Source organism: Camelus ferus, chromosome 4 (genome assembly GCF_009834535.1).
Source record: "Camelus ferus isolate YT-003-E chromosome 4, BCGSAC_Cfer_1.0, whole genome shotgun sequence".
NCBI classification, from domain to species: domain Eukaryota; kingdom Metazoa; phylum Chordata; class Mammalia; order Artiodactyla; family Camelidae; genus Camelus; species Camelus ferus.
The window spans coordinates 73,870,778-73,893,259 of record NC_045699.1 but is presented as its reverse complement, the minus strand read 5'-3'; the positions used below and the strand labels follow the sequence as shown (position 1 = coordinate 73,893,259).

The 22,482-nt window shown below is 64.6% G+C and overlaps 2 protein-coding genes across 6 annotated transcripts in view; one reads left to right on the top strand and one right to left on the bottom strand.

Annotated features, from left to right (window-relative positions):
• The window catches only part of RXRA (retinoid X receptor alpha), a 96,270-nt gene extending 77,962 nt beyond the window's left edge, over nt 1-18,308 (bottom strand). Inside the window, exon 1 of the mRNA XM_032478881.1 lies at nt 18,155-18,308. Within this exon, the coding sequence (XP_032334772.1) occupies nt 18,155-18,182 (28 nt within the window). The 5' untranslated portion in view covers nt 18,183-18,308. The remainder of the gene's footprint in view (nt 1-18,154) is intronic.
• On the top strand, nt 1,595-18,111 carry LOC116663319 (proline-rich protein 36-like). Of its 5 annotated transcripts, none has more exons than XM_032478887.1 (6): nt 1,595-1,748; nt 3,052-3,175; nt 3,935-4,099; nt 4,264-6,676; nt 12,063-14,045; nt 14,566-18,111. In XM_032478887.1, exon 6 carries the CDS (start codon nt 14,803-14,805, stop codon nt 15,859-15,861), a length of 1,059 nt encoding a protein of 352 aa, XP_032334778.1. In that variant the 5' UTR covers nt 1,595-1,748; nt 3,052-3,175; nt 3,935-4,099; nt 4,264-6,676; nt 12,063-14,045; nt 14,566-14,802; the 3' UTR covers nt 15,862-18,111. The 5 variants fall into 5 exon arrangements, with proteins under 5 accessions (XP_032334778.1, XP_032334775.1, XP_032334774.1 ...); XM_032478884.1 differs by having other exon boundaries at nt 3,935-4,331; nt 5,369-6,676; XM_032478883.1 differs by having other exon boundaries at nt 3,935-5,482; nt 6,393-6,676.
• Nucleotides 18,309-22,482: the final 4,174 nt, after the last annotated feature.

Genomic DNA, 22,482 nt, shown 5'->3' with positions numbered 1-22,482 from the left:
CCCACCCTGCGGCTGCCGAGTCAGGAGCCCGGGCTTGGGCGGGGGCACCCGAATCACAACCCCTTCCAGCAGCCGGGGCAGGAAGCTGAGCACGCGGAGCCCGGGCCCCCGCCGAGCACCTGCTGCAGGCCCGGGGGAGGGAGGGAGCCAGCTCACGCCCCCACCCCAGGACCCTAGGCCACCGCACACTCACTCGTCAGCGCTGGAAAGGGCCCCTGGGGGAAAACTGAGCCCTGGGACAGGACAGGGTATGTGTCCGTGTTTGGCCACATGCCCTCCCAGGCGTGGAACAGGGACCTGCGGCGGGCAGGGACACTGGGCTCAGGCCTGGGGACCGTCTCAAGGGAAGCAGGCCCTGGAGTCAGGCTGCAGGGGCGAAGAACTAGACCGGAGGCAGACCAGGCCCACCAGGGGCCTCTCAGGGCTCCACTCAGCCAGGGGGACCCCTCAGGAGACTGCCAGCTCAGGGGGAGCGCTGAGCAGGCACGACCCCCCAACTCTGGTGGGGCCGCAAGGGCTGGCAACGGGCCCGCGAGTGTCGCCGGCAGGAGGGCACGAGGGCGCCAGGGACGTCACATCTGCTGACCAAGCCCACGCCCCCACCCGACTTCGGGGAGGAAATGCTCTTTCCCACAGTTACGAAAGATCCTCTTTGCTTGAAGGAAGAGGCAAACCCAGAATCACACCATCCCACAGCTGGATGCCGCGCCTGCAGGGGCGGGGAGGCTGGTCCCCTGAGCCCACCCACCAGGACACCACCCACCTGGACACACTGAGCAGGGAAAAGGCCAGTGGGTCACCCCACCCCCACAAGTCTACGTCAAGGCCTCACCTGGCAATGGGTCTCATTTCCTGGCCCTGAGAGATTCCTGGGCCCCAGAAGGTTCTGGAACCAGCTGCCCCCGGAACCGCCCCTCCCAGGGAAACACTTCCTTCCCAGGGACAATTCCCACGGGGTCCCCACACTGACCAGCCCATCACTGGGTGCTCCCCCACATTCCAGGTGCTGCAGAACACCGACCCTTACAGGCCCCCCAACATCAGAGCAAGACAGTCCTCTCCTCCTCCGCAGAGGAGGACACTGACAGTCAGAGACGCCCCCAGCCACAGCTCTTCCCTGCTCCCAGGTAAGAACTGAAGGCCTGGCCCTACTAAGTTCACCCTCACGACCACCCTGGGAGTGAATGTCATCACCCTACTCCACAGGTGACAAAGTCTAGGCTCAGAGAGGGAGACGCTGCCCCAGGTCACACAGCTGCACAGGGCTGAGTGGAGGACCTGAGCCAGGCATTAGGAGTCCTGCCTGTGCAGCACTCCAGGGCCACCCAGCCCACACGTGGCTTCCCAGGCTCCGGGAGGAGCCCCTCCTCCCAGCAGTGACAAGGCAGTGCCGCCAGCCAGATGCCCTCTGCCCACACTACCTCCGCAGGGCAGGGGGGCGGAAATCCCATAATCTCTGGGGCCTCTCCAAGGAGGAGGTACCCCTCACCCACCTCGGCCACAGGACTGTTTTCTGGCCTCTGATGAAGAGACTGCACACAACGCTGGCAACACATGTGCACGCACCGCCGGGCCCCTCGAGGACCACGCCATCCACGTCACTCATGCCAGGCAGAAAAGCCACCTCGGCAGCCACCGGCTGAGTCTGGCTGAGCCAGCCAGGGCAGGCAGGGCCAGCAGCGAGGCCCGCAAGCTCCTCCCTCTGCGTTCTCCACTGGCCCCTCGGGCCAGAGTCGCAAACCTACCAGGTAAATCTGGGCCAGTCCGGGAAGCCCACCCAGCACCCCCGGGGCAGCAGAGGGTCCCAGGTATCAGTGGGGCTCAGGGGGATGGAGTCCAGGGTCAACCAGCCACTTGGCAGCTGCCGTTACTGTACTGTCAGCAGCTGGAGTGACCAGCACAGAGTGGGCACCACTGGGCACAGAGGGGCCCAGGCGTCCTTACCCAGCTTTTGCCGTCGCCCATCCCCACCTCACCCTGGCAGGCCTGCCTGCCCCGCAGAGCCCTGCACACTCAGGTGCCAGCAGCACACTGGGGTCCCACCCAGACTCACTTGTCCACGCTCTGACCGCCCCTCACCTGGCACATTTGTTGAGTACAGGTGAGATGGACCTTTCTGCGTGGAAAATGTCTATATCCCGTATCCCCATCCGGGCGAGCAGCACCCTGACATCAGGACCATGTGGGTCTTCAATTCTGACCCCACAGCCCCCTGCCATGCGCTTGGTCCCACAGCAGGCCCTGGATAAACCCTGGCCTTTGCCGTCTCGGCCTGGCCTGTTCTGCCCGGCCCCTCCCGCTGCAGGCCTGGAACAGGTGGCACGATGCAGTTCCGAGCCCGGGCTCCAGGGCCCGCACGGCTGTGGGGCCTGGGGCAGCGGCCGCCTGGCCCTCTGCACCTCGGTCTCCTCGTCTACACAGCACCTGGGACGGGTCGCCCCAAGCCCACAGTCTGCGTGGCCCTGAGCATCGGCTCGGGCTCTGAGCCCGGTCCTCGCCTGCACACGCAGTGCCGCGGGATGGGCACAGGCCGGCACCTGGCCGCTCGGCGCACTGCGGCCCCCGGCCCTCCACCCGAACCCCAGCCCCACTCTGGCCTGGGGGCCACGGCGGGCCTGGTGCGTTCTCTGGCCTGACCCGAAAAATCAAGACCCCTCGTCCACCGAGTGCCGGCACGAGGCCCGGCTGTGCTCGTGGCGGCGAGGGCCCCACCCCGCCGCAGGCCCGGCCATAAGCCCTTGGGTTTCCACGTCCCCCCCAGCCAGCAGCCGCCATCGCAGGAAGACGTCACCTAGTCAGGCCCTCCAACAACCCCGCTTCGCCAGCCCCGCAGCATGGCTGGTCCCTCAGTGGGTCAGGCCAGGGCCCTGGGTAGATGCAGTCTGAGCGAGGTCACGTACAGCCCGGCCCTGGGTGCTGCCCAACCAGGTCCGAGACAGAAATGCTGAGTATTTATTTACTCTCAAGTCCCCCGCCCACCCCTCCCAGCAGATGCACCCACACCAATCACCCCTTCTCCTCTTTCATGACCACCCCAACTTTGGCCTCCAGCCGAGAGTCAGAGGAGAGTGTGGGGACCTGAGTCGTGTACCGAGGCCACATCCCCGGCCACCACCCACTCCCACGACTGGTCCCAGGGGATGAACAGGAGCCACCCTGCACTACCAGGGAGAGGGTGAGCTCCCCGTCACCGGGTGTGTGCAAGCCAAGCTGCCCAACTCCAGTCTCGCACACGCACGCCTTCCCCGCAGCCCCCAGCCTGGGCCAGGAAGCCGGGTGGAGACTGGAGGGCGGGGGCCTATCTAACCCAGAGTTGCTAAAAAGAGCCAACGGGGAAGTAAAAATAGGAAATAAAAATAAAATTGCTCCAGCCAGCCCTGGTTGTTTGTGTAGGAAGCACTGAATCTCGCCGCCCAGCGCCCAGCCCAACGGGGCAGGCTCAGCTCCGGGCCCCTCCCAGACAAGGAATGTCTACCCCCTCCTCCGGCTGCCCCGGGGCTTCAACTGTGCACCCTGGTCAGGAAGCGCCTCAGGGAGAGACCTCGAGAGCCCGGGGCCAGTCAGCTCTGCAGCCAACGAGTCGTGTGACCCTGGGCAAGGAGCTGGGCTCCAGCACGAGGCTCCGGCATCACCAGCCACGATCTCACTCAGGCCTGCCACACACCTCTCTCTGCCAGGGCCCCTCCAGGACCCTCCCTGTCCGAACACTCCCTCTGCCCCAGAGTGGGCAGCAGGAGATAAGGGCCCCAGACTTCAGTAAGAGACCCAGCCTGGCTCTCCAAGCAGCTCAGACCCCAATTTCCTCATCTACACAATCAGAGGAAGCCTTCTTTCCTATCCTTTCCGGTTGGTCCCTTACAGGGTTGGCATTAGGCTCATTCACACTAAAGTGTGCATGACTGACCCTGGCTTCAAGACTGGCTTGTTCTCCCAGGGCATAGCCTCCCCAGAAGAGATCCTGGAGCTGAGACACCCCATCCAGAGGGACAGGGAAGGCCACTGAGGCCAGGCTGCGGCTCACACACCCCAGCACCCCGGCCCTTGGCAGCGTGAAGACTGTCCATCCACTACCGGCTTCATTCGGGAAGGCACTTGCTGGGTCAGTGCTCAGCAACTAGTTGAGCCACCGAGGGCACCCACCGAAAGGGCTGCAGACCGTGAATGACGCTGCCACAGCCCGGGCCTGGGGCCGCGGGACGTGTGCCGTGGATGGGCCACACCAGGCCACCACGTACCTCTTCAGAGTGTCCTCGTCCCTCCCAGGGGCCCCGTCAGTGCCTGCCACGAGGTCCATAGTTCATCGAACCCCTCACCGAGCCCTGGGAACTGGGGTAAGCTCTAGGGGACTGGCCAGGGAGGTCTGGGGTGATAGCAATCATCTGAGCCAGCACCGGCAGTCCCCAAACAGCCCGAGGTCTCCCCGGAACACACAACTGCTCTCAGCCTGCTCCACACTCCAGCCCCAGGAGAAAGCCCCAAATCCTCCTGCAGCTCGCGTACCCCTCGGCCTCCCTGCACTTCTGAGCACACCGGGCTCCCTGCACACACCCCACCCCGGCACCTGCCCACTTCCCACCTCCAACCTGGGCCCGCCTGTGCTGGACCCACGGAGCACACACCCTCACGCCCACATAGGCTCAAACACCATCCACACAGAGGCCCGCACACGTGCACCCTGGCTCTGGAACCCGGCCACAGGAGTGACCCTGCCCACTCTCTGTGCCCCACCCATGGTTCTGGCTCCAAGTCCTCAAGGAGGGTCTGGGGAGGATGGAGTGCCCAAGGGCGGGGAGCGGAGAGGAGCAGGCATGCCCTCCCCTCCCAGCCCTAGCCTTTCTGCCCAGCCCCTCCAGCCCACAGACCCGCTGAGCTGGCCCGAGAGCCCAAGGTACAGGCCCCACAGGTGAGAGCAGAGGGTAAGAAGGCAGGCCCTGGGCCTTCTGGCCTCCAGGTCCTAGGAGCCGAGCCCAAGGTCAGGGACTCCAGTGGCGGCCAGTGGGCACCCAGCACCAAGAGAAGGGCCTAGACAGTAAGGGAGATGATGACACTGACAACATTCATCCCAAAAACTGGAGTGGGGTTGGGGGCTGGGGGCGTGCAGGGCCAGCCCCCAAGAGGGACCAAGGGTCAGCAGGGGAGGGAGGTTCGGGGCAGGCCATCCCTAGAGCCCTGGAGGGATCTCCCTGGGAGCCCCAGGCCCCTGCGTGGCCCACTCACTTCCCCGAGGCCGTGATGCACCTGACCCCCTCCCCTGGCCCAGGGGGCCGGGCTGAGCGCAGGACCTGGCCTCACTGCAGGGCTGAAGTGATGGCAAGGGGGTGGGGGGCACTGACTGCCCCCTCTGATAACAAGCCCCACGGCTTATCAGCCACGTCCAGGACCAGCGTGGGCTCAGGAGCCAGCCCCTCCCCCTCTCCATTAGCTGGCCACGAGAGCATCCCCAAGGCCCAATGCAGGAGACGCAATAACTGTCCACAAGCAGGTAAGTCTCGGCTACAAGCTGCGGGCAGGGAGGTCGCCGTGGCTGGGGAGACGCACGCGGGGAGCACGCCCCTCCCGAGAGCTGCAGTTTCGAGGGCACCAGGAGACGCAACCTCACCCCGTGACCCTGGGATGGAGGCGGGGAGGATGCCAGCCAGGGTGGGAGGAGCACCACCTGGGCTGGGGGCCAGTCGGCCTCGAACCAGAGCTGCCCGTGGTCCTACAGCCAGAAGGACTCAGATCGCACCCGGCATGAGGTGGCCATGAGTACCACACGTTTTCTTTTTATAAATCCCTTCCCACGCCAGCCACGGGAGCCAGAAGTCAGCAGGGATCGAAGGCCCAGCAGTGGCCCATCCCAGGCCAGGGGCCGTGCCCCGACATCTGCCCACCCTCCAGACTGAGAGCGAGGCCCAGAGAGGCCCGGGACACCCCAGGCTGTGCTCTGCGCTTTGCCTGCAGCATCTCCCTTAGTCCCGGGTGCCCAAGGGTGCTGGGGCTACCGTGAGCCCCGTCTGCAGTTTCGGAGCTGACTCGGGGCCCAAGCCAGGCCACAGTGGCCTAAAGCCGTGCTCCTGACTGCCCAGCTGCTTGCATCCAGGAGGCAGCGGCCCACGTGACAGGCCGCATCCCACACCAAAGTCCTGATGGGCCCCGCCCCCTCCATGGTTTTCCTCACCCTTCCCGGTGCTCAGGCCGAGCGCCCTGGACAGCTTCCGCCTAGTTACCACTCTCCTGCCCTGCCCTCCACCCCAACTTCTCTCACAGCAGCAGGGCCCCCTACCAAGCACAGTCCAGGCGCCAACCCTCCCGGGACCCCCCCAGCGGCTCCACCTACCCGAGGCAGAAGTCCCAGAGCCTTCTCCATGCTCTCTGATTCCATCTCTACCCTTTCCCCTCACTGCCCGCAGCTCATCACGGGCAGATTCAAGAAGCTCTGAGGAGGCCGCACGCAGACAAAGCTAACGTGCAGATCTGAGGACGCAGAAACTTACTTCTCCCAGGCAAACTCTTATGCATCCTTCAGGACCCAATTCAGAGTGCCCAACCCCCTGAACACTAAGGCAAGCTGTGCCCTTCAGTGCCAGTATGTCCTACCACCACCACTCACACCATCTCCTCCCTCACACCAAAGGCAGGCATGGCCACGTGGGTCAACCTCAGCTCCAGATTCACTACAAGCCCCGCTTCACAGGTAAGAAAACTGAGGCCCAGAGAGGTTTTAAAACTCTGGTCCAAGGTGACACAAAAGGTGGTCCTGGGGCTCGTCCCAGTCCACCCTGACCCCGAGTACCACTCACCATCCTGATGGCTGGGCTTCACTCAATTCTGCCTCCCAGGAGTCGGCAGACAGACAGCCAGTCAGACGGACCGGTGAGTAGACAGCAAGCTGGCACGTCTGCTCTGAACCTCTCAGCCAGGCTTTGACTTCCACCGTCTCCCACCCTCACCAGCCAAGTTTCAACAAGCCGCGCTGAGCAGCAGAGGAAGGAGCAGGGTGTCAACACAGGCAGTCACCTAGGGCTGAGGGGCCTGACCCTGCATCTGAGCACTGAGTCCAGGGGAAGCCTTCTGTCCAGCAGCAGGTGGCAGTTGCGTCTAAAGCAAGCAGAGTCGAGGGTCGGGGCTCATCGTGGGCAGGAACACGCTCATTCACATACCTGGCCTCGGGCTCCCTTGAGGGCTCCCAGGGCCCCCAGCTGCAAGCATGGGCCCAGAAACCTCCAGGGCAGGGCCCCCGCCTCTCCCTGCTCCCCTCCCAGGAATTGGCACCAGGGCAGACACACAGCAGGACTTCCCTCCCTTGAAAAGTTGGGGAGGACCCCCAGAAGGAGGGTGATTGAAATAATGATCATTTTAAAAGTCAGCTTCACACGGGGTGGGCTCACCCCTACAGCGTCCCTGAAGTGAAGGGGGTGGGAGAGACACTTGCAGAAAGCACTGGAAAGCACTGATTCAGTCAACAAACATCTTCCGAGGCTGGTGTGGTGCCAGCGCCATGCGCCGTGCGCCCAGCAGCAAACGAGACCTATGAGCCAAGCCCATGGGTGAGCAGGGGGCTCCGCGGCCTTGGGGCCCCAGGGGGAAACGGGCTGCACTCCCAGAGGTGTCTGCCGGCGTCCCGGCCGGAGCCGCAGCATGCCATCGGGTACTTCCCACCTCCAGCCCAGCCCCACATCTCTCCATTTCACAAGTGAGGAAACCGAGATAAACGGAGGAAGTAACGTACTCCAAGCCATGAAGCTCATGTGGCAGAGCCAGAACAGTTCAGGCCAGTGGCCCTGAGCATGCCCCCGTCCCCCGGGCAGCAGTCTCCCCGGAGTCCCAGCCCCGGAGCGGGAGGCTGCTGCCCCTGACCTTGCACCCAGGGCGACAGGGCGGGGAGGGCGAAGGCCCCGCTCCCATCCCCACTGCCCTCGCCTCTCCAGCCGGGCCCAGAGCTGCCCCGCCCCAGGCCGTGGCCCGCCTCACCACTGTCTGGGCCCAGAGCAGCCAGGCACCCAGTGTTCAAGGCCCCCACCTCCCAACCCTCCTCCTGACCTTGATCCTGGGCAGAAAGTCCAGGAGCAGGGGTGGGGCGGGGGCAGCTCTGCCACCTCCCATGGACTCTGCCCCCAATCACTGCTGTTTTCCTCAATTCAGACGAGGAGAGGGTGAGGAGCCACCAGACAGCCCAGCACCCAGGCAGGAGGCTCCGGGGCAAAAGACGCCTGGTGCCGCCCACAAGGAGGGGCACAGGCCAAGGCAAGGGACCACAGGATGGACCAGACAGGGTGGGGGTGGGGGAAGGGCCCTCAGCCACCCCACCAGGAGGGGGGCCCAGCGATGGCCACTCCCCCAGGAGCCGGAGATCCAAGCTGGTATAAGAACACGTGCTGGGTCAGCGTGGGTCATGCCCTAGACCAGAACATTCCAGGCCCGGGAAGCAGAGGGGACATCAGGCGGCAGAAAACGGCTCCGAGGGGCTGCCCGCAGCCGGCCAGGGGCTGCCAGACCACAGCCAGGCCCACTCCCAGTCTCACCACCTCCCAAGGTTAATTATTCCCAGACCAGCTGACCGCACCCCCACGCTCACAGGTTCCTCACCAACACAGGCCTGTGGACCAGCCAGCAAGAGGCAAGCCAGAGGAGCCTGGCCGCGCAGTCAGATCCTCCCCAGCCCTCCAGGCAGGACCCCTACCCACGCCCACGTGGGCGCCCCCTCCACGCCCTCGGCTGGTGCCAGAGCTCTCTGGCAAGGGTCCACTCATTCTCTCTGCCTTGACTCCCTCCCCACAGCCCACCCAGCAAATTCCTACTGCTCCCTAAAAACCTAACGTCACCTCGTCTTTGAAGCCTCCCTGATTTCCCAGGGTGGTTTACAGGTGAGGCAACTCTGGCCCAGAAAGATAACCCCCCCCAGCCCAGGACCACGTAGCCCCCAACTCAGGGCTGGCACTCATTCAACACACAGGGTAGGTTTTCCCACTAGCAAGCTTTCAACACAGAAAGCCAAAGAGCAGAGCAGACGGTGCCTGATGAGGCCGGAGAGGCTTCAGGGCCACGTGACACCGAGCAGAGGCCCAGCCTCCACACTGGGGCAACGGGGGGCCATGGAGAATCCAGAGAGGGATATCAGAGCCCCAGGAGGGAAGGGGTCAGCCAGACCACGGGGTGCAGCATCTGTCCCTTCTCTGCCCACGGCCCCGTCATAACGACCCGTCTCCCCGCTGCCTGTGCCCCCCCCCACAGTGTCTCATTGTGACACTCAGCTAAAAAGCAGAGCTTGGCCAGCTCGAGGGACCATGTGCCCCGCCCCAGCCGACTTCCTAGCTCCCAGGCACCCACCTCTCCCCCACACCCAGGTCTACCCCCTCAAAAGGAGGAGGGCACAGAGCCATTCCCTGAGGAGCTGGTCCCCAGCTGTGCCGCCCCAATCGCACGGCCACCAGCTCGTGGGAACGAGGCCAAGAGAGGGAGGGGCAGAGGTTCCAGCAACCAGAGGGCCCCAGGGAAATCGAGACCCGCGGGGTAGAAGGGACCTGCCCAAGCATGCAGCAAGCTGGGTCAGAGAGCAAACTGGACCGTCCACCCCACCCCAGGCGGCACCCCTGCACCGGACGGGCTCTCTTGCTCCACAGAGGCAGGGGGGTGACCAGACGCCCACCCAGGCAGGGCAACACAAAGGGGTTCAGAGAACCCCCCAAGAGCTCAACCATGCAGACATCTCCTGGGAGCAGCAGTGACAGCCTCCACTGAGGGCACCGCAAAGCTGCTCCGGACAAAGCCCAGTCGCGGGGGTACACAGCAGGCACTGACTGTCTCTGGGAAGGACCCCCACTGCAGCCTGGACCCCAGCGTGGCCTTCTGGGCCCTCCCAGCCAGGGTACCCTGGGGGCGTCACTCAAGCTCCCCAAGCCTGAAGCCCTCATCCCAAAGGGGGAGACACAGTAGCCCCCACCTCGCGGCCTGTCCATGGGGAGGGCAGAGCACAGGGTGGCTCAGCAGAGGCCACTGCCACAGCCACCACTGACCAATGCAGCCCAGCGCCTGGCCCAGCCTCTGAGGGGCAAACGGTCAGCAAGGCAGGTGCTCTGGACACGAGGCCTGGGTTTCCCGGAGAGCAGGGGCCAGACTGGCCCTCCAGCCCCTCGGCAGGGCCCTGGGTACATCCTCATGGTGTGGGGTGAGCTGTCACTGACGGTCAGTCGTGGGGTCACCTCCATCCCACTCCTCAATACCTGGACACCACGCTGGGCCGCACGGGTGCCCATGTTTCAGACCGGCCAGCAGGCCGGCAGCCCACGCTGGCCGGGCACCTGCTCTACCAGGACAGACCAAGCCCGCCCGCCCTGTGCCCGCACTCGGCTGACCCTCCATGTCCCTACGAGGCCATGCCACTACCCGAAATATAAGTGAAAAGCGGGGACAGTGTGGAACACAGGCAGCCCGGCACCCAGCCCCGAACCGTGCCAACTGCCCCATGTCTACACGGCACAGGGACAGCCCGGCTGGCTCTGGCCGGGGAAAGCATGCAGGCTTCCAGAAGACACAGTCCCACAGACAGGTGGGGAGGGGATGGGGACAGGGAGCTCCAGGTGGAGGCTCAGGGCCAGCTGCCCAACGGCACCTGCCCCAGAGGGCTTGGCAGAAGGCAGCTGTCCATCGGGAGCCTGTGAGCGAGGCGACTCCGCCACCTGGGCTGTCACCACCTGACCTCTGCCGGGGGCCAGTGCGGACACTTAAGCTAAATTGGTCAATTATGGGCTACTTAGATCCCTCCCCGGGGCTCCCAGCCTCCCTGGTTCAGGGCGGCAGCACGAGGAAGCCTGTTGAATCAGTAACCTCGTTACAGCCCGGCCGCCACACCCGGCCGGCTTTGAGCTCCACGGGGTTCATCCACGGCCAATGCAGGATTCACACACGGCTGGCCCGGGCCCAGCTCACTCTGCCCTTGCCCCCTGCCCTCCGTGCTGGAGGCTCCGGGCTCAGGGCTGCCGCAGCCTCTGCGGGGACCCTTCACGCCAGCACCCTGGGCACGACCAGGGAAACCGAGGCACAGCTAGAAACCACTACTGCTCAGATGGGCCCACAGAGGCACAGGGAGGCCAGGGCTAGGCTCTGGGCCCCCGGGAAGGAGACCACGGGCTCCCTTTGCGTCCCCAGCCCCAGCTGACAGTGCTGCCAGCACCTGGCTCAGGAACTCAGAGCCACGGGCCAGCCATGAACATCTCAGGAGAGAGGACCCCGAGGTATCAATTCACATCAAGGGCCTCAGTGGCTCCAGCCCACCAAAGGCCTTCAATATCCCATTTCCCCAGCACCCAGGGCTGGTCCCCATCTTGGCCCTTGAGTCCCTGCCCTGCCCCCCAGGAGGCCCAGTCACCCTGCTCCCCAAGGACAGCCCATCCCCCAGCTTCATTTGGTGCTCTGGTCAGACGTGCCTTTCCAGGACTGGGCTCAGGCCCCCTTGACCTCCAGACTGTTCCATCACCTTTCCCAGACACCCCAGACCACGTCATTGAAGCCATTAGCACACCAGACCCTGGAACATCTCAGGTCATGTGGGGGCTGCACATGAGGTGGAGAGCATGTCCCCAAGGACAGGCTAGGGGCCCCAGGACCTTGAAGGGGAGAGGCGACAGGAGGAAACCGAGGGCCGGGTAGGGGTGGGGGGCTCCTCCCCCAGCCCCGCACTCAGGAAAGGTAGCGCTCCCCAGCCCAGGGTCCCAGCAGCCTAGTCCGACCTCCCAGGAAGCCACCTGGAGTCCCAGCCCCCAGCCCATGCTGCCGCACTGAGTGACCCAGCCAGGGCCCACTCACAGGAGCACCTGCCACTTTGGGCTCCAAGCCCACCAAAGACCCTTCGTCCTCCAGCCCAGCCTCTGCACAGAGCTGGAGGCCCCATTCCAACGGTGCACATCACCACACCGGACCCCGTGGCCCCGGCTGGCCGCCGGTCTCTCCAACCCCCTCACACAGGACCTCCTCTCCCAGCCCCAGCCACACCGGCCTCGGGGCCAGGCCTCTGGGCCTCTGTCTCAGCTGACCCTCCCCCGGGGCCCCTCCCCCCACCTGTTGCAATCCGGCCTCTCCTTCAGAGTCCACGCCAGAACCGGCTCCAGCAGGAAGCCTGCACCACCTCCAGGGCTCACGCCCACCTCCACGGGGCAGCAGGCCAACGCCAGCACCAGCGGGTGCGCCCGAGGCACCGGGTGCACGGAGCCACCAGCAGGCCTGAGTCCTGCTACGGAAGAGCCTCGAGACTGTCAGAAGCACCAGCCGGGCCAGGCCCGTGCACAAGTACGTGCGCGTGTGAGCGCATGCACGCGTGGCTGTGCGTGCCCAGGTACACATGCTTGTGCGTGCCCGTGTGTGCACCTGTGTGCGTGTGTGTGTGTAATCACATGCCTGCGCATGCATGTGTGCGTGTGCACACGCTCAGGACGGGGAACACAGAGATAAGCAAGGCCCCGCCCTGCCCTGGGGACCGGGTGTGGCTGTCCTCACCCAGCCTCCTCCGACCAGGTCCCTCAGGAATTCGCTGCCAGCCAGCTCCATCCGGGCGGGATGAGGGGGCGCCAGGCCTCAGGGGTCCTCAGGCTGCACCTCTGGCTGCTGACCCAATCCATGGTTTTCCAGCATATCAACAGCCTGGCCCCGCCCCACCCCAGCCAAGGACAACCCTGGAGGAAGATGAGGGTCTCCACTCCCCAGACAGCCTTCAAGGAGTGATCGGGGACAGAACACACACAAGGAAGCTCCCCCTGCCCCCGAGTCTCCCAGCACAAAACACTCACCCGAGGGCCTGAGATGTACGTGTAACAGAGTCCCAGGGAGCCATGACAGGGTGCACACCCAGCACCCCCGCCAGGCAAATGGCTTCAGAAGATGCCACCTGAGGATCAGGGGGTCGGGGGCACAGTGGGAAAGCAATTTACTGAGAAAAAGCAGGCTGGACAGCCCAGAGGTGCCGCGCGGTGCAAAGGCTGTGGCGGGCCTCACAGCAAGCCAGTCTTCCTACCCACTCGCTGGGCTGTCCCCATGAGGCCCTCACCAGGTCCCAGAAATCAAGTCCCAGGTCCACAGCGAGCACCCAGCAGAAGGAGCCATCGTGTCCCCGCAGAGGCAGCATAGGGCCGTGGACAATTCGGGAGAGATTTAGAAAAACAGGACAGGCAGGGACCAAGAGACCCACCTGGAATCTGGACACCACAGAAATCAGGACCTGAGCGGCCACCCGGCTCACCTGCTCCATGGGCAGGGATACGGGGACACAGGCCTCTGGGACAAGAGGACACGCAGACGTAGCGACAAGCAACAGACCGCCAGGCGGAGCGCAGGCAGGGCCCAGCTGCAGGCCCGCGAGGGAGGCAGCAGGTCTGGACGCGGGAGCGGGCGCACCCCGGGCCCGACACGCGCGTGTGCACCCTGCTCTCCCCTGCAACGTCCTGGGCCAATTTTCTCTAGCTGCTTTCTGCTCCATTTCACGCTCATTCGTCTGCTGAGCTAGACAATTGCTTTGTAACTCTAGGGTGCAATTTCCCCGTCTGTGAGGCGCCGGGGCGCAACTGCTCAGAACATCTCACACCGGGCTCGGGTGGGCGTGCGAGCCCCCCGCCCCACCTGCCTCCCGCGGGCCTTGGGCAGGGCGCACATAGCAGGGACCCCACAGGGGTCAGGGAGCCCAGATCAGGGGCCACGTCAGCGCTCACGCAGAGCGGAAGGTAGGGCCGGGGGCAGCCCTCTTCCCGACATCCACTCTGCAGGCTTGACGGCACCAGCCATCTTCTCTGCTTTGTGGCCCTGTTTTGGTCCAACATTCGAGAACTGGGCTCCACTTGACCCAGGCGGGGGACACAGGGATGCTCTGGCCACAGGCCTCAACTCTGAAGATGGATCATCAGGTAGACATGCCCCTCTGACAAGATGGACTGCCTTCCCCAGCACCGTGGAGGAACCAATCGAGGCGTCCACCTTACAGGTGGACGGTCAGGCTCTGAGAGGCCGGCAGGCAGGCCACACACACAAACAGGGACAGAGGACTCGATTCCCAGTGGCCTGACCACCAGCCCACACCAAAGGTGCAGTTCCTGGGGTCCCCCCAGGAGTGGCCAGCTCATTCCAGAGAGAGCTGGTGGGGGGAGGAAGTGACAAAGGGGCCTGAATGGAGGGGGAGGGGGAGAGGAAGGAGAAGGTAGATCTGCACCTTATAAAATGTAACTGCGCAGGTGGGGGAAGCGGGGGTGGGGGGTGGGGGGGGCTGGCCCTCTCCCCTGACCCATCCAGAGCATCCAGGAAACACCTGCATAGCGAGCACTGGGACAAAGGTCTCAAAGGTGAGCCCCAGATGGACACCAGCCCCACCAGCCACCCAGGCCCTGAGTCCAGACACACAGGCTCTCCAGGGCCCTGACTCCTGCCCATCCCTGGCCCTGTTAATGGTCAGTTCCCGTGAGAAGAGACCAGTGAATGGGAGACCTCAAGGCCCTGGCCACCAGAGCCAGCCATAAACAAGCTTGGGCAAACTAGGGATGGGTGGAGAAGGGAAGGAGGGGCAGGCCTTGTCCTGAGCCAGCTCAGTGCCTCTGCTCTGTCCTACAGAGAGCAGGTGAGTCAGGCCCAGGAGCCCTCTTCCCGTGGAGGACGGCCCTGAGACTGGGGACCACGACCCTGAAATATGCTGATTGTGTAAAGAACCCACGGGATCCAAGAAAACAAAACTCCGCAGGTGACCTCCACTGGCCCTAGGCAGCGTTTGGGGCCTTCACCCCCAGCCCACACCACCTTCTGTGCAGCAGAAGTCTGTCCAACATCAACTCACCGAAGGGCCCTCTCTGGATGCCAGCGTCCATGGCATGCAGGCTCAGCCCTGCCAGGCAGGGGGCTACCCCAAACACCCATTGTGTGCCACACAGTAATTCCACAACCAGGAAAGGAGACAGAGATCACCAGTCAAACCCCACCCCCAAAGCCACAGCAGGGGTAGGGCAGGGGCAGGGAGAAGGCAGGCAGAGGGCCTCCTGGAGGAGGCGTAGTTCCCCGCAGGCCCTGAAGGACAGGCACAGCTGGAAGAGCTGGTGGAGCGGGGAGCAGGCCCCCGGCGGCCGGAGGGCTGCCCGCTCAGCTCCGCCAAGCCCCAGCTCAGAGCTGCCTGGCCCTTCCCCCGTGGCCCTTCCTGGGGATCCCCAGCTCGTCCCACTCGCGTTTGGGCAGAGTGGGTCAGGGCTGCATAGCGGGCCCAGGCACAGCAGACAGGCGTCCAACCCCGGGCAAGGACTCAGGCCAGCAAGGCCACGGCCACGGCCACAGCCAGGCCCATCTGAGGGCTGTTTTTCTCACCCTGACACTTCCCCCATCAACAAAGAGAGCCCCCTCTGGAGTTTACCAAAACAAACGCCCCAACAGTCCACAGTGCCCAGGCCAAGACAGGACTGCCTTGGCGGGCCCAACTCCAAGCCCGGCCTCCAGGCCCGGCCTCCAGAGAGTCATGTGACCCTGTTATTTCGGGAGGCCCCGGAATGTGCTCTATTTTGGGTCCCAAGGGCTCTGATGTTACCAGACGCAGACGCCCCTCACCAGGGCTCTAAGCTCACCCAGGCCCCCAAGAGCCGCCCAGAGGATGGCCGCTGGGCCTCCGGCTCTCCTACCGGCCCCCTCATGCCTCCCCTGGCAAACGGGCCGCGAGCAGCCAGGGGCCTGCGGTCTGAGACCTTGGGACTTTCTCTACAGGCTCCGTCAGCCCTGCCGCCCGGACCCCCCGCCAGCACAGACGCCCATCCCCAGCGGGCCGCGGTGCCGAGCGAGCGGCAGGGGCAGGGTGCGGGGGCTGCCTTGGGCACGTTCCTCCTCCTCCAGTTCTGCGCCTTGGGCTCGTCCCCGCCTCCGCCGGGTGGCTGAGCAGCCGGGAGACTCCCTGGCCGGCGAGAGCAAGTGCCCAGGCCCGCCAAGCCCCGGGGGCAGTGGGCGCAGGAAGGAGGAGGCCCTCCGCCCAAGGCCTGGAAAGCGGACGGACAATGCAAGGGGCAGCTCCAGGTCCACCCTGGGCCGCCGGCTTGGACAAGCCAGGCCCTCTGACACTCACCCCCCACAACGGATTAGGCCGTGTTGACAAAAGGGCTTAGGCAAGTAGCCGCTTAAATGGACCTTCAACTCCACTAGACTTCAGAGCTGGTCACACGCTTAGAAAAAAATAAAGTGTAATCAGAGCCCAGGGCTCTCCTCCACTCAGGCCTGGGGCATGGGCTGCCTGGGAGGCCACAGGCTGGGTCAGAGAGAAGCCCCTGAGCCTCCTTTCAGTGGGAGGGAGGACACGACCCCGCCTCCAACGACCCCCATCCAGGTTCCTGGGGCACTGCCTTTCCTCTTCGTGGGGACTCCAACACAGCCACCCGATGGCCCGGGCCCTCTATGGGCCGACTCCCAGGACCCTCCCAGGATATCAGGGACAGGGACCTGTCCGGCTCCAAGAACCCAGCCATGGCCCTGCCTCATCGGGGGCAGGGAGGGGCGCAGAGACAGAACTGAGCATTCCTGCTCCAAAGGGATCCTCCCAGAGAACCTAGCTCTGTGTGTGTGTGTGTGTGTGTGTGTGTGTGCACACAAATGTGCAAAGCTTGGATGGGGGAAAGGACATGTTGTTGCCCCACACAGGGTCCCGCCAGCTCCACGTCAGGCCTGGCAGTGGCGAGTCACAGATTTTCATTCCTGCTCCACACACACACAAACACACACATACACAGGCACTTCGGGCTGGGGGTTCAAATCCAAACTCCATCACTTTGTAGCCTGTGGCCTCAGTCTTTCCCAGCCAGTTTTCTCATCTGCAAAATGGGCATGAGTGCCCAACCCGGGGGCTCTGGGGAGGAAGGAGCGCGCTCCGCTTGGCACCTGCAGAGGTCTCCGTTGTACAGTCAGGGAAGGAGTCCTTACATTTGACAAACTTGGAACCCCATGCCAGTCACCCTGCCATGTGCCACTCTGTAAGCGTGCCCCAGGGTGCTCAGGCCCTGGCCCAGACATCCAGGGGGCCAGGTCCATGCGGCTCCCCTCCACCTCCCAATCTCACCAAACGTCCTTGCAGCTGTGCTGTGTTCTGGTCGCCAACCGAGTGGCCAATCTGCACCCTAGGCTACAGTGGGGTGGGCAGGCAGGAGGGGCAACAGACCTCGGGTTTCATTCATAATCAGCTGTTTTAATTTCCATTCAGCACAAATCCTTCACCCAGGCTGACAGCCTGGCTGCCGGCCCCACCACCAAATTAATATCCTTCCCGGGGCTCATTTATAAAGTCTCCCCACACCCTCCCCCCTCTCCTGCCTCTCACTGGCTCCCAAACTCTAGGGAGGACAGCGGCTGGGGGCACCTGGCCATGCTCCTTCCTCTTCCTCCTCCTCCTCCTCCTCCTCCTCCTCCTCCTCCTCCTCCTCCTCCTCCTCCTCCTCCTCCTCCTCCTCCTCCTCAGCAGGTCCGGGCCTGGAGTTGGAGGGCAGTGTGGGGCAGGCAAGCCACTGGCCGGGATGGCAGCCGAAGGACAGGGACACTGACCCTCCGTGCTTCTGGGACATCCTCCCCTAAGAGTAAGGCCAGCCCCGGAGAACAGTCGGGTGTGCCAAAGAGAGGGGCCCCATTTCTGGAATGGGTCCTTCCCAGGCTTCATGTTCCCGGTCGTAAGGCCCCTTGGTGACTGGCCACCCGCGCGTGAGCTGCTTTCGGGGAGGAGGGGTCCCGAGTGTTCCAGGGCCGGCGGCCTGCTGGACTCCGCAGCCCGGGCGGCGGCGCAGAGGCCGTCCCGATGCCAGGGCGGCCGGAGGCTGGAAGCGCACAAGTTGCGCCGCCCGGCTGAGCCGAGCGCCTGGGGGCCAAGGGCGCGAGGAGCTGCCGGGGCGGCGGCAGGAGCCCCCTGGTCCAGCCGACCCACAACCCCTCGGGCCCTGCCGCCGGCCCGCTGCCCAGTCCCGCTCTGCCACCAAGTCGGGGGCCCGGCTCGGGCCGGGGGCCTCCCGCCGCCCTCGCCCCCACCCGGCCCAGCCGCCCCGGGAAAAGTTGCCTGGCCCACCCGATCCTGCCCCGCGCCCCAACTCCGCGCGGGGCGGCGGGGGGCGCGGGGCCGAGCGGGGCGGGCCGGGGCCCCCGCGCGCGCCGGGAACGCGCCCCGCCGCCGCCGCCCCCGCCGCCGCCCGCGAGCACTTACCGAGCGGCAGGAAATGTTTGGTGTCCATGTCTGCGGCGACCTCGCGGCGGGAGGGCGGGCGAGCGCGGCGGCCCCCGGCGCGGCCGGCCGGGCCCGGGCGGCGGGAGCCGGCGGCGGCGGCGGCGGCGGCGGCGCGCGGAGGCCGCGGCGCGGCGAGTTGTTGCAAAAGTCGCCCAACAATGTAAACTACTTGTGCTGCGCGCCGCCGCCGCGCGCCCGCGCCCGCGTCCCCGCCGCGCGCGCCCGCGCCCCGCTCCGACCGCTGCGGCGACGGCGGGGGGGCGGCGGGGGGCCCGCGACGGGCGCGGACTCGGCGCAGCGCCGCCGCCCGCCCGGCCTGCGCGCCCGCCCAGCCCCGCCCGCCAGGAGCGCACCCCCCGCCGGTCCCCCGCCCGCCCGGAGCGCGCCGCCCCCGCCGCCCCCCGCGCACCCCCCCCGCCTCTCCCCGCGCCCGCCCGGAGCGCGCCCCCCCTCCGCCAGCCCGCCCGGCCGCCGAGTTGCAGGCGAGCGAGTGCGGCGCAAACTTGCAAGTTTCCCTCCGCCAGGCGTTCCCGGGAGCCGCGCGGGGGCGGCGGGGGAGGGGGCGGCGGCGCGGGGGGGCGCGGGCGGGCGGGGCGGGAGCACAATTCCCTCCCTGGCCTGCCCCAAAAAAACCGCCCGGCGGAGCAGGCGGAGGAGAGCCGGACTGCGCGGCCGGGCCATTGTCTGGGCGGCCACACAAAGCGGCCAGCCGCGCTGCGCGTCCACCCCGGCCCTCACGTGGGGAAACTGAGGCCCGGAGGGGCCGTGAGCCCTGACGCGGGGGCACAGGCTCGGCTCCGTCGGGGGAGGAGGAGTGTTTTGTTTCCTGGAGCCCCCAGTCGGCCCCCCACCTTCACGCCTAAGGGCAAGCGGAGGCCGACGGGCACCCCCTAGCCCCGCCCGCACGGACGGGCCGCAGGCCGAGGGGAAGGGGTGCTCACGCTGCTGCTGCACTGCGGCCCCGGCTTGTGGGAGCCTTCCTTAAAGACGCCAGGCCGAGGACGGGCTGCCGCGTTGGGTGCTGACTTTGTGGCCGGGGTCTATTTTTATGCCTTGGATAGTTCTCTGCCCTGACTTTTCAATTCATGGCTTGTTTGTTCAAAAGCAAAAGGAAAGGCACCCCCCCCCCCGGATGGCTTGGGCGTTTGGAGTCGGGGTCCTGGTGTGAGTCACCTGCGCAGAGCCGAGCATCCTGAGCAGGCACAGCCCAGGCTGAGGTGTCACCCCCGAGGCAGGCTGGCCCAGCACTGCGCCTCCCTCCTCACCGCACTCCGCCCTGTTAGACCCAGTCTGTGGGCGGCAGAGGGGCGGCTCATGGTGGGCCTGGGTCAGGGGCCTCTGTTAAGGAGGTGATGCCTGAGTGTAGATGGTCATCACCGCTGCTCAGGGACAAAAGAGAGTCCTACTGCATGGTGCCCACTGCCACCCGTGTGTCCTCGAGCAAGCCTCACCACCCTTCTGGGCTTCACGTTCCTCTCTGTGGAATAGGGGAGTAACAGGACCACCTCCCAATGGACGGCCAGAAACGATCCCTCCAAGGCCACTGAGACCTGTCCAGGAGAGAGGCCCTTGAGGCACTTGGGGCACGAGCCCCAGGCAAGTGCTTGCCAGGGAGCCCTCCCTCCCCCAGCACAGCCGCAGGCCACGACCCAGGCTTGTACTTCCCCCCAGCTTCTGCTTGATCCGTGCTCCCCATCCCCCTCGAGATCCCGGGCACCCTGCCGTCTGCCCCCCCACACCCTGTCCAGTCCCTGCCCCTCCCTCCAGCAGCAGCCTGTTTAACTGTGGTCCACATCTGTCATCACAACAAACCCACTCCCCCAGTTCACGCAGCACAGCCACCCACTTCTAAAACTGATTTCCTCCTGCCGGGGCTGGGGGCGGGCAAGCACGCAGGAAAAGGATGAAAAAGAGCAAACAGCGGTGCTGACACGTATGGTGTGCGAGCCGTGTGCCAGCCCCGGTTCTCAGGCCTGCCTCCATCCCCCCTGGCGTGCCCCTGGCCATGTGCACAGTCAGTGGCCCGTCTGAACGCCATCCTCCTGGCCTGTCCTCCTCCCGACCTGCATCAGACCTTGCCAATCCCGCTAGAGACGAAGAGACCAGATGCCCTTGCCCCTTGGGGGGCCCTGCTGGTCACGAGTGGGCCGGAAGAGAGCACCCAGGACCGCCCACCCGCTTCTCTGCTTGTCCCCTCCGACAACACACTGCAGTGGGCACTGCTAGCCTGCCTGACTCATGAGGGCGATGAGGCTGGGAGAGGTGACATGGCAGACGGGTCACCCTGGAGTGAGGATGAAGCCAGCATTTGAACCCAAGGCCCATGTTTGGAGCCTTTGGGCCCCTGAGGGTGTGAGGCTGCACAGCTCCCGCCCCCAGCGGGTCAAGGTCAGCACTGCCTCCTGCTGGGTCTCTAGACAGAGAGGGTGAGCATGGTGGTGGGGGGAGGTGAGGGGCAAGAGCAACGTGAATGCCCCCTGCTTCCAGTGCCATGGATCGGTCATTCATTCAACAAACATCTGTGGCATTTTTCCCAGGGGCCAGACCCTGTGCTCAGCCTAGGTACTCAGGCGGATACCAGCTCTGCCTCTCGCCAGCCGGGTGGCCTGACCAGTCCACTCCCTTCCCTGTGCCTCGGTCTCCTCATCTGTAAAAGGGGCATGGCCACACCCTCCCGCTGAGTCATGCAGATGACGAGATGAGATAACGCCAGGAGAGTCTGGCCCCAAGGAGGAGGAGCTCAGGAAGTGATAGTCACTACCACTACTGTTACCACTGTTTTTTTAATTTTTATTGAAATAGAGTAGATTTACAATGTTGTGTTCGTTTCAGGTGTATAGCAAAGTGATTCATTGATACATACATATATTCTTTTTCAGATTATTTTATTGCAGGCTATTACAAGGTATTGAATATAGTTTCCTGTACTGTACAGTAAGTCCTTGTTGTTTGTTTTATGTACAGTGAAGTGTATATGTTAATCCCAAACTCTTAGTTTATCCCCCCATACCCCTTTTCCCTTTGATAACCAGAGTTTGTTTTCTATGTCTGTATCACTGTTATTACGAGGAAGTGAACTAGGCCCTCTGAGAGCCCCAGCCTAAAAGGGAGCCAAGACACACCCACAAGGAGCTGTTGTTTGACGTGGAGAGTGATGGGCAGACCGGAAGTGTTAGGGACAGTGACCTGAGGGCCGGGATGTCTCCTGGGCACAGCTGTTCCTGAGTTGCATCTTGAAGGAGGGAGGTTTCCATCAGGCCGAGACAAGGCTGAGGGCACTCCAGGCAGAAGGACCAGCAGGAGCAGTGGCCCGGAGGTGGGTGGTAGCCAGCACGTTGGGGGAACAGCCCGCTCGGCAGGCAGGTCGGAACACGCCAGACCCTTGTGGGAAAGCTGGTTCTGGAGGCCTCCAAGGTTGGGCTGAAGCATCTGAAGTCACCTGCCCACGAGAGCGGGCCGTCTGCCACCCTGGGCTCCCCACCCCTCCCCCAGCCCCTTGCCCCTTGCCACAGAAAACGCGAGACTCCCTTTGGAATTGTTGGGGCCTGGAGACAGGGCGCCACACACAGAGGCAGATTTCCGCGTGGGTTCCTCTCCCCGGGCCAGGCCTGAGAGAGGCCCGTGAAGGCGTCCCGCAGCGCCAGCCTCCCCCGGGGCCCTGGGAGACCGGGTGGGTGGTGGAGTGAGCACGGGGTCCGGAGCCCTGCAGACCTGCCTCAAATCCAGCCTCGGGGGCTGCTGGTGCTGAGCTGCCCTCAGCCTCACCTTCCCATCTGCAGGGGGCGGGGGCGGGGCGGCAAGGGGCAGGGGGGAGCCGCCGCTAGGACTGCGGAGGGGAGCCCGGCCGCAGAGGGCAGCGAACTCCCGGGCTCCCTGGTGGAAAGTATGCTTGCTGCTTGTTATTTCTGTTTCTCCCTCTCCCCTCGAGCTGGGGCTCTTTGGTGCAAATGATCCCACAGGACACTGCCTGGGACAGTGGCTGCCCCATTTGGAGTCACCAGGTCCAAGCTAACCATGGAAAAAACCGCCCCCAGCCTCCCTGCCATGTGCTTCTGCAGCCAAAAATATTTTTATAGTAATATCCATCTATTTACAAGCCGGGATCTGAGAGGGTTTTGTTTTTTGTTTGGGGCTTTTTTTCCCCCGCTGAAGGATGCTTTTTAAGGTACTTTGGCCTATTCCATGCGCCTGTCTCTGCTTAGTCTTGTAAACAGTCTTCAGAATCGCTCGGTGAATAATATTTTTAAAGGCTGGTGTCCGCCAGGCTGGGGCCCCCGAGACTGGCGTCTGGGCAGACGCCTCCCAGC

Coding starts and splice junctions, on each gene's coding strand:
- LOC116663319 (XM_032478885.1), top strand. CDS start 14,803: ATGCCAGCGTCCATGGCATGCAGGCTCAGCCCTGCCAGGCAGGGGGCT.